The sequence below is a fragment of the Scomber japonicus genome, chromosome 10, assembly GCF_027409825.1.
Source record: "Scomber japonicus isolate fScoJap1 chromosome 10, fScoJap1.pri, whole genome shotgun sequence".
In the NCBI taxonomy this organism is placed as follows: domain Eukaryota; kingdom Metazoa; phylum Chordata; class Actinopteri; order Scombriformes; family Scombridae; genus Scomber; species Scomber japonicus.
In genome coordinates, this window is record NC_070587.1 from 11,737,862 (window position 1) to 11,750,548 (window position 12,687).

The 12,687-nt window shown below is 40.3% G+C and overlaps 1 protein-coding gene across 1 annotated transcript; it reads left to right on the forward strand.

The window, feature by feature from the left end:
• Positions 1 to 3,695: 3,695 nt before the first annotated feature.
• On the forward strand, positions 3,696 to 11,824 carry LOC128366013 (solute carrier family 45 member 4-like). The gene is made up of 12 exons (XM_053326659.1): positions 3,696 to 4,007; positions 6,808 to 6,996; positions 7,091 to 7,270; positions 7,480 to 8,129; positions 8,410 to 8,556; positions 8,657 to 8,905; positions 9,073 to 9,192; positions 9,366 to 9,465; positions 9,600 to 9,680; positions 9,809 to 9,939; positions 10,140 to 10,208; positions 10,885 to 11,824. Exons 1-12 carry the CDS (start codon positions 3,743 to 3,745, stop codon positions 11,179 to 11,181), a joined length of 2,478 nt encoding a protein of 825 aa, XP_053182634.1. The 5' UTR covers positions 3,696 to 3,742; the 3' UTR covers positions 11,182 to 11,824.
• Positions 11,825 to 12,687: the final 863 nt, after the last annotated feature.

Genomic DNA, 12,687 nt, shown 5'->3' on the forward strand with positions numbered 1-12,687 from the left:
TTATTGAGGAACGACCCTTTAAAAAAAAAACCCCAAAAAACTGAGATATCAGTGCAACAGAGAACAGGACAGTCTCCCTGACCACTGGGCTAGTTTACTGCCAAATACAACAGAATACAAAGCTGACTTACAAGTATTATAGCATGTAGGAATCATACATCCATGTGTTATAATTCTGTATGCAATTCATATTTTAACGCATGGTTTACCCTTAAAGTATGTTGGCACACAGACTATATGACAAACTTAAGTTTCCTTTCATGCTGTAATCTCTTAATAAATCCTGCAGCTGAGCGGGATGACCATGGCCACTGCAAAAGGAGCAGCGAGAGGAGTAAATACTTGTGACCTCTGTTATGCCCAGAAAGCTTTAAGATGGACAGGAAAGACGTGCTGGTATTAACCAAAGAAGTGTGTGGAAAACAAGGATATTAGTAAAGATGGAACATAGCATAAAACAGACCACACCTGTTCCTGTTTTCCACATGGAAGGATAGGTTTTATGGCCTGGATTACACTCATATCTTGACCCCTTCAAAAGACCCACTATCTCAAAATCATAACCACTTTGTGCAGCAGAGGGCAACATTGCTCACCCTTGAAGAGCATCAGAGACAAGAACATTTTATAACTAAAATGAAAACTGCTTGGAGGACACACACATTTACATTCTGACTGTTTGGACAGCAGTTGTTTGGCTGCAATAATGTTTTATCATAACAAAGTTTGATATTATGTGCTGTTAAGTAAACACTGTCATTATTTTCATAATCAGTATCATCAAAACTCTCTTTACAGGAGAAAAATAACAAATTAAATGCATATTGGGGAAATTAGGGGGAAAAATAAAGACATGTTCAAGCAAGTCAAATGTTTTGCTTTGTATTACTTACTGATTTTATATTTGAGGAATGTTCCATGATTACAATTTGAAATATGATACCTTTTTTAAAATGATTGATTATTAATTGTTGATGACGGGCCTAGTTTTTAAATGTATGATAACTGGTATTATTAATTGATGAGGACTGTAGGCTACTGTATCATCTTTTTTTTAAATTGAAACAATTGAAACAAAAAAAAACAGTTTATATGTACACAATGTGTACAAAACCATATACATTCTGGGTACATATAACAAACACAAAAAATGTAAATGTATATGTAAGGAAAATGTACACATTTCAACTATAAATTAATGCTAGGGGATGGGGATTTTTATAAAGATTTTTAACGAAGCACAATGTGTGACAGTTTTAATAGGTTTTGGTTTCTGGGAGTATTTAATTGAATTAGAGTTTTGTTTGATCACATTGCTTAATGCAATAAAGCATGGTTTCCTACCTAAATTTACATTTATGGATATGGAATTTGAAGATTTATCATGTACAAATCACTATACAACAATAAAATCCCAAAAGTTTTGCCAGAATATCTTCACAAATGGGCAATGTCACAATAGTTTCTGGACATTCATAACAAAAACTACAACTCACATCAATGTCTCTCTTAAATCTCTTTTCAAGATAATTTTAGCCGGATAGACTTGATGGATGAGTTTAAAAGAAATTTCTTTAACTTTATTGGCACTAACCATCATCACTGCAAGTGTTTCGCTGACGTCATCCGCTTTGTCCCGTGACCACGCCCCGCTTTGTTACTGTGGAAACCCGTTGAGATTGATGGGTGTAGTGCACCAGATGCTCACCCAGTTAGCTGGCAAAGTTTAGCCAGATTGCTAACCTAAATCGAGGGTTTTTTGCTGTCCGGGTATCGAAAACTCACAGAAGGCGGAAATGGCTCGACTGTAACGTACAAGAGTACAAGTCCAGGTACATGACGTCCTTTTTATTTTTATTATGAGCACATATCTTCCCTGTACATTGCTAACGTTAGCCCTGATTTATTCGCCAACCTGGGGTTAGCTCGCTAAGGTAATGTAAGCCAATTTAATGTTAACTGTACGTGAAGTCACCCACAGTCAGTTGATTTCAGCCAGTCGGACTTAACACATGTGTCTGGTGCCATGTGCGCGGTCGTCGTACACTTAAGGCAACTAATAATCTGTCGTACAGATTTGACAACAGGTCGGTAGGTAGCGCAGGTAAGTCAGTGTTAATGCTCTGAACGGGGCCACTGACAGAACAAGCCCCGACTGGTTAAACGAGTACACACACACTCACACACCTGCCTTACTACCATTCATTCCGCGGTGTGAAACATACATTTTGAGGTGAGGTTGAAACATGTATAGAGTGGTTACTACATTAACACAGGTTACACTATTACTCCATGAAAACATTATAACTTGAGTCGAGTTTCTCACACACTCATTGGAGGCGTTTTAAAACTGAGTTAATTTTGTTTAAATATTAACTTACTCACCACGAATTTCGGAGCGTTGTGTGTTTATAAACTTCAGTCAAAAGAGACACAATGAGTGAGTATCGACTGGAAAAGAAAAAGGGGGCTTAACTATATGCCATCAAGTCTAATAAAATCCCATCGCTGTTATACATGGTTTGTATCTGGCCCAGGGGTTATTTATTAGATTACCCCGTTTCAGCCTAACACTTATGATTTAATAATGTGTTACTAGCTAGTCGTGGTGCAAAGGTTATGACTGCAGGTGTGATGCCAATTAAAACAGACTTAGGTGAGACATCAGTGGAAAGTTTATTGTAACTTCAGATAGATAAGGTGTGGCTTAAAATTGTCATAGTCACTTCATTCCTTCATGTTTATCCCCTCAGTAAACGGTTAGTTTTGCATTGAGTTTGCATTTGTTGCTTCATTTTAATGCAGGGCAGCATTTTTCTTAAACAAAGATAATTTTAGTTTCCTGTCAGGGGATCCAGCCGCACCAAAATAGTTTCTCAACGTGGAAGCTGTCCATAAATTGTTCCTTGACCTATTTTGTATAATTTAAAAAAATGACTAGAGAGAAATTACTTTGTCTGTAATATTTTTTTCTGTATCTTTGCAGATATGTTGAAAAGCAAGGCAATGCCACCCTCTGTATGCTATTGTAGCTTTAGCTTACTGACTAACTGGTGTCTGGTTTTCTGCAGGTTGCTTTGCCAAGGAGTTTCCTCATGCTTTGGCTATGACTTTCTCTGCTGACACGCTCTCAAATCTTACACAATCCAAAAGCTGTGTGCACACAACCTCCAACGCACACTGACACAGCCACCATAGTCACACACCTACTCTAACCCTGACAGCAGCTCACCACAAACACACAGTTACTCTAACACATAATACACATATCGCTACCCCTCTCCTCCCACCTCTTCCTCTTTTTCCCACTCCTCCCCTCTGCATACCTCTGGAGCTGCCCAGGACAAACCACAGCGAAGGACACCACTGCTCTCCTGTTGACCTACTGACCACTGCTCAAATATCAGCAAGATGGCCACAGGATAAAATGTATGGCATATATTTTTACCACATCTTTTTTTTGGACATCTTTAATCTCAATATAATGATGATTCCTACCTCCTCCTCAGTTATTTGCAAGTCTGTGGCATTGAACTGATCACAGTCACGGTTCAGCTTTGAATCCTGAAGGTGCCAACCAGAGATGTTCCTTGAATAATAATCTTGGACTCTTCTTTCGCTGTGAGTGATCGGGATGAAAACAATGGACATTACATCTTCTATTAGTGCATTATAACATAGTACAGTGGTACTTACACATCTAGGAAAATAATATCTACATATCAACCATCCAGTAAAAGAAATGGTTCCTCTCAAGTCAAACGAGACCTTAATGGGAGGAGAAGCAGAGGAGAGGAAGACTTCAGGCCTTCCTGAGAGGAGGACACCCAAGGAAGAAGGAAAAGACAGTGACAGTGAGAAGGAGGATGCAGAGGGTGGGGTTGAAGAGGGTCGAGGTATGCGGATTCCTCTTCATCGCTGGGTCATGCACGGGGCTGTGATGTTTGGCCGTGAGTTCTGCTACGCCATGGAAACAGCCCTGGTGACACCAGTGCTGCTGCAGATAGGTAAGGAGACGTAGTACAGCCATGGAGACAGATGCACGCTTGACCTTTTCACACTGAAACAGCTGTTGGTGATGTCATAGGTAAAGTCGAGAATTCAGCAATACAGGCAACGTGGGAATTTCCACAGTTTTGTGTTGCCAGCACATTTTAATGCATACAAGGTGATTTTGTGACAGAACCTGAAGCAGAAACTGTGTTACAACATTCACAGATGAGTAAATGCCATGGCTAAGAGCAGCTACCTGACTAATATATACATCAGACATCAGTCGTGGGGAAATTGTTATTAGTGCAACTAATTTTTGTTGTTTACTTTCTACTTTCTACTCATGTTTACACAGTGCCAAGAAAATCCCCCCCTCAGTCTAAATTTGAGGCGCAACGGTAGTCAGGTGACAATAGCAGCATTGTGGAACGTGACTGTCACTGCAATAGCTAGACTGGATCTGTGGATCTCCCGGGTCCACCACTGTGTCATGTAACCTATGTTCCCCTCAGTAGGGCCTATACAGTTTGATGTCAGGTTTGCCACCATTGCAGAAATGGAACAAAGGCATTTTCTCCTGGCAAGGTATGACAAGAATGTGTAACACAGCGGATTTCAGTCTCACTGTTTTCCTCCCTGTTAACAATATTGTAGTAAAGACTATGCTTAAAAAGTCACAACCCATCAGTTTGTGGCAGCATCACCTTCAGAAACATTAACATGTTAAACCTGAATTATGTACTCCCACTCTGAGAAGCTGAAACATTAGCAGTTGGTTTTCACATGGGTAACTTCACCAGAATCAACCTTGTACAAATACACACAATACAACACAGCTGAACTGTGTGTAAGGAACGGGTGATTTCAGTTTTGTATATTGCCATCAGATAAATCTATCTATAGTCGTTATCTGAATTTCCTGGATCTCCTCAAGCTTGAACGTGTACTCATGAGTTCTCTCTTTCGGGTTGTCTGTGAGTACAGTAGATGCACATATTTACGGCTCCTCTACAGGGACACATATTCCAGCTCATGTGTCTTAACTCTAAATAAATATGCTGCCAAACCTTGTTTGGTAATATTTCTTACCAGTTGGACACTTACTCAAAGCACCCCTAGGGCAGTGAGTCCAAATGCTGTTATTCATAAACATAACTAATCACCCCTTCAAAGCTACACAGAGATTGCTGTTTGTTGCTAATTTAGTAAAAGATTTTGAAGTTATGGAGGTTGGAATGTAAAATTTCACTTGGAAATCCAAGGAAACCCTTAAAGCTTTCCTTGTTTGTTTTTTTCTTGTTCAGCAATAATCTCATACAACAAGCTCCCTTAAAGAATAATTTATTATTGTATTTCTCAAATAATTTTCTCGCAAAAAACAACAACATTCAGTAAAGTTTCTCAAATGTATTTATCAAATATGAATAAAGGTGGAACTCCAGTATGAACCAAACTATGTCCTCAAGACTGATTGTGGTTAACTTCTGTAGCTGTACTGTAGCTGTTTTGTTGACTTAAGGGAGAGTGACAGCAAGAGCAGAGCAAGGCAGCGTGGGTAACATGTTGTTCCCGTGAGAACCAACCAGCTCATCCAAGCAGCTGACTGAATTCACAGCAATGAAACTTTTACATTGAAACTAAAAGTCCACTTCTCTCAAAGGGTTAATAAATCAGGATGTAGGTCATCTTAGACATTATGTGGTTTTTTTCTAGAACTGAGAGCTAGTCTCCCATAAATATTACAAATATGTGACCCATGTCAGAAATTGCGAAAACACATTGGTATTGAAATGATGTTTCCTGATAAAAAATGTATGTTGAAGCGTACTTATGTCTTCTGGCTAACTGGTGGTGATTTCACCACTTCCCTGTCTGGTGCATGTTTCTGTCATTGTTGTTGTAACAAGCCCCCTCATTATCAGAAATGTCCTTGCCACTCTGAAAGACTTCGGTAGAGGAAGCTGTTAATGAGCACTAGTGTTTCTTCAGCTCTGCATAGGAATGCAGGGGCATCTCCTGCAAGTTGATGCATGAGAGTGGTATGAATAGGTTGGCTCAGTGAGCTTTATCCCACCATGACAGCACAAAAAACAGTTGAGTATGAGTAATTCATAAAGAAGACCAAAACAAGAACCCAGTTGTTGAGTCGGTAGTTCATGTGAGAATCAAAACAACAATTACTTTAAAGGAAATCTGACCTTTTTGACACGGTTTATGATAAATAAAACAAATTAAATTCAATGAAAATGTTTTTCAAATAAACTAGTGAAAAAATGGCCTTAGCATTATCAGAAATACAATGTAAATAGTGTAAAAAGGAACAAAAAGGCAACTGTATTGCACATAGAAAAGCTTGTTTTAATCTTCATGCTCAGTGCTCAGAGTACTAACACAAACCTTTTTCTGCATGTTTTATATCTCATTTACATCTGTCGCTCTTTGCTGATTCATAGAGCTTATCTGCAAATAAATCAGTTAACTGTGTCAACACTGGAGTGCCCTCTGATGTTTTTTATTCCATTGAACTGTAGCTCAGTAAATGCTGCTATGCAAGACTCAGGGGTTATATTATTGTTAAAGCACAGACAGCAACTCGTAGTCTGCTATTGTAGCTTATTATTTAACTATGTTGTCAAATATAACAAGAAGTTGAGACACACCAGGTAAAACATTGTTTCACATGACCTTCAGAAGAAAACATAATTTCACCTAGTCCCTTTCCTTGCCTCCTGAATTCGATTAAGTCCTGCCTTGGCTTTAATCGGATTTTACTGTATCTGAATTAAGTTTCTCTTTTCTCTGTGTGTGTTTTAGGTCTTCCTGAGCAATATTACAGTTTAACATGGTTCCTTAGTCCGATCCTGGGTCTCGTCTTCACACCTGTGATTGGCTCAGCCAGTGACCGCTGTACTTTGCGGTGGGGCAGGAGAAGACCGTTCATCCTGGCCCTGTGTGTAGGTGTCCTGCTGGGGGTGGCACTGTTTTTAAATGGATCATTAATAGGTGAGTGGAAGGTCTCATAGAGGGTTACTGCTGTTTACAATTACATTAATCACTTTTTAATCGCAGCTCTATTTAACTTGTGATGCTCTTTCAGGTCTTTCCGTTGGTGATACCCCAAACAGCCAGCCAATTGGCATCGTCCTTACTGTAGTTGGTGTAGTGGTCTTGGACTTCTGCGCTGATGCCTCTGAGGGACCAATTAGAGCATACCTTCTTGATGTTGCTGATACTGAGGAGCAAGATATGGCCCTAAATATTCATGCCTTCTCTGCTGGTAACACACACATACAGATTGTTCTCAAACATCTATAGGTCATACACACATATACATCGTCATAATGCACAAATCATTTCCAACACCCTTCTCAGAATGTTTTAAACATGTATTTGTAAACAGTACAGTTTCAGAAAGTCCTTGCATTAGTCCCTTGTGTTTTGCACAATAACAGAAATGTGTGTCTATGTCTACTCCTGTCTCTCCAGGTCTTGGTGGAGCGGTGGGCTACATGCTAGGTGGTCTAGACTGGACTGGCACAGCTCTGGGACGTGCATTTAGGTCACAGGAACAGGTCCTCTTCATGTTTGCAGGCATCATCTTCATTATCTCTGTCACACTGCACATGGTCAGTATCCCAGAACGGCATTTTGCCCCATCCCGCCAGCCCAAAACCACAGGAAGTGGGGAGTTGAACAGCCAGTTGTCTTTCAGGCCGACTGGCCCGACGCCGCCTTTACTTGATGTGATTGCAGAGGAGGATGCCTTCGCTCCAGCTCTGGAATCAGATCCCGAGGACGAGGAAATGGATTTCCTTACTGTAGAGCGAGTGCGGAGTAAAAGCGATTCAGTCTTGGCCATGCCAGACGCTACAATCGAGTTGGATTCTGACCTCGACCCAGACTCACAACTCTTCCTGCCTGAGGTGCATCACTTTCTACCAGGGACACAGGCGGAAGATGTTTTCAAGCCATCCGATAACAGTAATCCTCCCGATGGACCACCCGTCCTTACTGATGGGATGGCGGTCTTGGAGCCTAGAAGTCCCACCTTAGCTGAGCTTAAGGATCCAACAGACCATCTTCCTCCTCTCCCCCAGATCAGTTCTGACTCAGAGGACTCATGTCTAAAAACCCAGGTGAAGTACAGCTCTAAATCAGCTGTTACAGTTGTATATGATTGCATGAATGCATTTTGAAATTACTGTGAGGCTGTGAAACATTTTATTGCTTGCAGAGAAACAAATGAACTCAAGTAGCCTGAAGGATTTTCTATGTGATTATTATTCCTATTTTTGCAATAGGGATAGTATGGAACTCTTCAAAGACAGATGATCTTAGTGCTTCAGAAATATATACTCCTATGTACTGAGTGTCTTTTTGTGTATTAACTATGTGTGTCTCTCTCCTGTCCAGCAGATCAAGGTTGCCAATGGTTACAATACTGACTTGTCCTCCTCTGAACACTCCAATGCAATGAAAGGCCACGCTGCCTCTAGGGTGCCAAACCGGTCCTCCAATACCTCAGTTCTATCACGACCACACCCACACACCTTCTACAGACAAGTACAACTGCATCCTTTTTCAAAGAAATCACTTTAATCATAATTAATTAACAGAAAAGGTTCAACAGCAAAAAAGCTGATCTTAATTTTTCCATCTCCAGCCCTCTTTCACTTTCTCCTACTATGGACGAGTGGGTTCCCAGCGCTATCGACTGCGACGAACAGTGCCTTCAACCCCTCAGCGAATCACCACCTCCCGCAGTCTGAATGATCTGAGTGACCTCCAGCGCTGTGCAGACAAGCGGGAGTTCCATCTGTCAGTTAGCAGTCTGTCATCTGAGGGCTCTGCCAGTGAGGTGGGAGCAGAAAGGGGGACGACTGTGCGTCTGCTCTGGTTGTCCATGTTTAAGGTGAGGTCAAATGGAAATATCGTAAATATTGAGGTGTTTTTACTCCTATTTTTGTGTTGCAATACAGCACATTCGAAACATTTTAAACTAGACCTCCCATTTTTGTCAAAGTCTTGGTCCACGTACACCTCATCTTGATTTCTCATCTCTGTTTCTGTTCTCAATAGATGCCGAAACAGCTGTGGAGATTGTGCATATGTCATCTTGTCACATGGTTCTCCATTATAGCTGAAGCTGTGTTTTATACTGATTTCATGGGACAGGTGATCTACAATGGAGAGCCCACGGTACACATACTCACACACACGCTCATGCCCTTGTGTGTTTTATTATTTGATCATCATTGTTGACATACATGTACAAACAAAGCACATAAACACAGCATATTACACACAATCATTTATGACTGTGTAATCTACAAGTGTTGTATAACGCTGCTATAGTTATTATGTTTTCTTAGGCACCAGCCAATTCCACAAAGCTACAAGATTATAACAGAGGAGTACAGATGGGCTGCTGGGGGCTGGTGGTGTACGCTGCTACTGCTGCTATCTGCTCTGGTAAAACACACAAACATACATACACACTTTCCACTTTAAAATTAGAACTTCAAACCACTTAATTGCTGTACGTACATACAGAACTGACCCTCTTCCCAAATCCGCCTTCAATAATTGTTATTTCTCTCCACTAGCTATCCTTCAGAAGTCCCTGGATAATTTTGACCTGAGCATTAAGGTCATCTACATTGTTGGAACTCTGAGCTTCTCGATAGGTCAGTTCACACAATCGAATACCAACAGTAAAATACTAGTGGTATATTAGATTTGGGAGGAGTTTGCATATTGTCTTTAATGTGGAAAAAATTATGTATCTGTATCACTACATCCCTCCTCACCTTAGGAACTGCTGTGATGGCTATCTTCCCTAATGTGTATGTTGCCATGGTGATGATCAGCAGCATGGGTATCATCTCCATGAGTATCTCCTACTGTCCCTATGCATTACTTGGGCAGTACCATGAAATCAAAGAGGTATCTTAGAGAAATATGAACACACACACACACACATTCACACATACTTTTCCTAACTGATGTTACACATTAAGACTTTCATGAGTTTTCCTTTATTGAAAGCATAAAACTCTACATCATAAAAACCTTTTATACTAGTTATCTAATGGAAAAAAATCTGCAATTGAAGTCAGTCTCTCTCCTCATCTTCCTTTCTTTAGTACATTCACCATAGTCCAGCAAACACTCGAAGAGGTTTCGGTATTGACTGTGCTATCTTATCCTGCCAGGTGAGTAGCAGTATCCATCCAAGTAACATTCACCAACTTTGAATGTAATCACTCAATTGAAAGGGCATTACCAGCAATTATCAGCCTCATAAATATGGGTTAGAAGAGGCCTGCTACACCATTCATTGGTAAGGTGGAGGGTAACTTTCAGTCACAGACGCCATCTAGCAGCCGTTTTAATTATGACCTGGGGAAGTGACAGTTCAAATGACATCAATATAAGATGACTTGATAAGGTGATTTCCCCTTTTTAGGAGGAAGTGGGTTGGGTGGCTAGATAGTTAGCTGGCAACCTGCTTGTTACAAGCTGGAAACAACAATCCCAAGCCCAAGCCATGATCTTCTCTGAACCCTAACCAAGTAGTTTTTGTGCCTAAACCTCCCCCACAGCGTTGTCACATTATAAAACATAATATTTTTGTAATCTAACATAGTGACATATTACCTACTAGTACAGTAGGTTCTATTACTGTACATTGGGTTAATATGCACCTGCTAGTAGGTGTAACAGGTCCCTTCTAACCTGTATCTATGAAGCTAATAACAATTAATAACACCCATTCAGTCGAGAGATAACATCCAGGTGCAAGATTTTGCTCTTAGACTTGAACTCGGTCCAACACGGTTTTTCTAGTTGAAGGCTATAATAACATGATGCATTTTGCTGTATTTCCAGGTCTACATCAGCCAGATTCTGGTTGCATCAGCCCTTGGAGCTGTCATAGAAGCAGTTGACAGTGTGCGTGTCATCCCTGTAGTGGCCTCTGGTGGCTCCTTCCTTGGCTTCCTTAGTGCCTGTTTCCTCGTTATTTATCCTGATGTGGAGCCCAACAGCTCAGCGACAGACCAAGGCTTTGCGGGTTTGCCTGTAGAGTCAGATGCAAATGGAGAAAGGACCAGTCAGAGTCTGGCTCTGCTGGACCTCGCAGACAGAGATAGTGTGAAGAAGATAGAGAAGCACTCTGTTGCCTAAGCATTAATACGATACAAGGTTTTATGTTTATCCTCACCAAGCATATTACAGAGCATTTGGATTTGGTTTACTCATTTGACAGTCTGTCTTGCTGAAGGAGGAGAGACAAAGAAAGATTTTAAACGTGGCATAAAATTGATGCGTTATCTACAGAAAAACGTGTGGGATGGATTTGGACAGATTATCTTCTTGGAAGACTGATAGGGAGAATAAATCTCATTTTTGGGGGGTACTCTGCTTATCCTGTTGCTACCTCAAACCCAAACCCAAATAAATATTTGGATGGTTAGATGGATAGAATAAAATTTGAGATGGGTGTGAGCCATTGAAACACAATGAGCCAGCTGAAAGTGATTTGGTCAGGCTTTTGGAACTTACTTCATAGCACTGAAACAAAAGCTTTTATTACAAAATCATTAATGGGAAGCACACATAGCGCTTTCTGCGTTACTTCTCAACAGCCTTGTCACACCGATGCTGCAGAATGACATAATAACTGACGTGAAATGCAGCTGTGGTGGGTTAGTGACATTTTCCTTCACAAAAGCTGCTCCATAACTGCTTAGTCGACAATCATAATGCTGTTAAAGTGTCACTTTGTGTACCCCTGCATTACTTGTGGGCTGATCACAGATGTAAACTTGTGTTCTAATGCCTTGACATTATATTGTTGTTTTTTTTTACATACCAGAACTAGGTATTTTTTATTATAGTTATTTTTGGCACAGTTTATTTTCATACACATTTTTTCTTCACATTTTTGGTATTGAAATCTGTTTTACAAGTAAGTGTGCGGTTAGAAGTGTCATTGTTTGATTTTTAAAAAAAAAAGCTTTCCACTGTACAGAAAATTTCAGAATGCCATCTCCTTTAATGCCATGATACACAAACAACATTTTCTCATAATGCAGTTGAGAAATTAAGCCAGAAGTTTTAACTTTATGTTTTTTGGCACCAATCTGCAGATTAACCTGTTATCCACATTGATCATACTCAATGATCAACTGTCATCCATTATGAATAGTTTACAGAGAATTTACATTGTAAATTACAGGCTGGCCTTTGTCTCAAAATATAGTTCATAATGACGCATTTGTCATATCCAACATTGTTTACATATTAGCATGGTGATTCCAGCATGGTGCCATTCTGATCAATCCTGCCTTAAACTTTGTTCTGCTAGCCTCTTGCCAGGTTTCAGTTTACCTTAGAATAGCAAGCATGAGAAGAGTATGCGGAGGATAATCGTGAACATTCAAGATGCAAGATAATATTTAGCAGTGTCAGCACAGTATAGACTGTACATTAAGCTACAGACCTGTGTATTGTCTAAATCTAGTGTCTCTAATCACTGTTGGCTCCTAACTTCCTCCTTAATACTGTTAAGTAGTAGGGTAACTGTAAGTGCCCTTTACAGTTATTGGTCATTGTGCCTACAGCAGTCTTCAGCTCACTAATGGGAGCATTATTAGTTTTGGTTTCATTGGGGAGATTTAATCCCACATG

What these genes read in the sequence shown, in the direction of transcription:
- LOC128366013 (XM_053326659.1), top strand. Translation starts at nt 3,743, where the DNA reads ATGGTTCCTCTCAAGTCAAACGAGACCTTAATGGGAGGAGAAGCAGAG. An exon ending in CACACACCTTCTACAGACAA is followed by an intron (nt 8,557 to 8,656) that starts GTACAACTGCAT and finishes TTCCATCTCCAG; the next exon opens with CCCTCTTTCACTTTCTCCTA. An exon ending in AACTCTGAGCTTCTCGATAG is followed by an intron (nt 9,681 to 9,808) that starts GTCAGTTCACAC and finishes TCCTCACCTTAG; the next exon opens with GAACTGCTGTGATGGCTATC.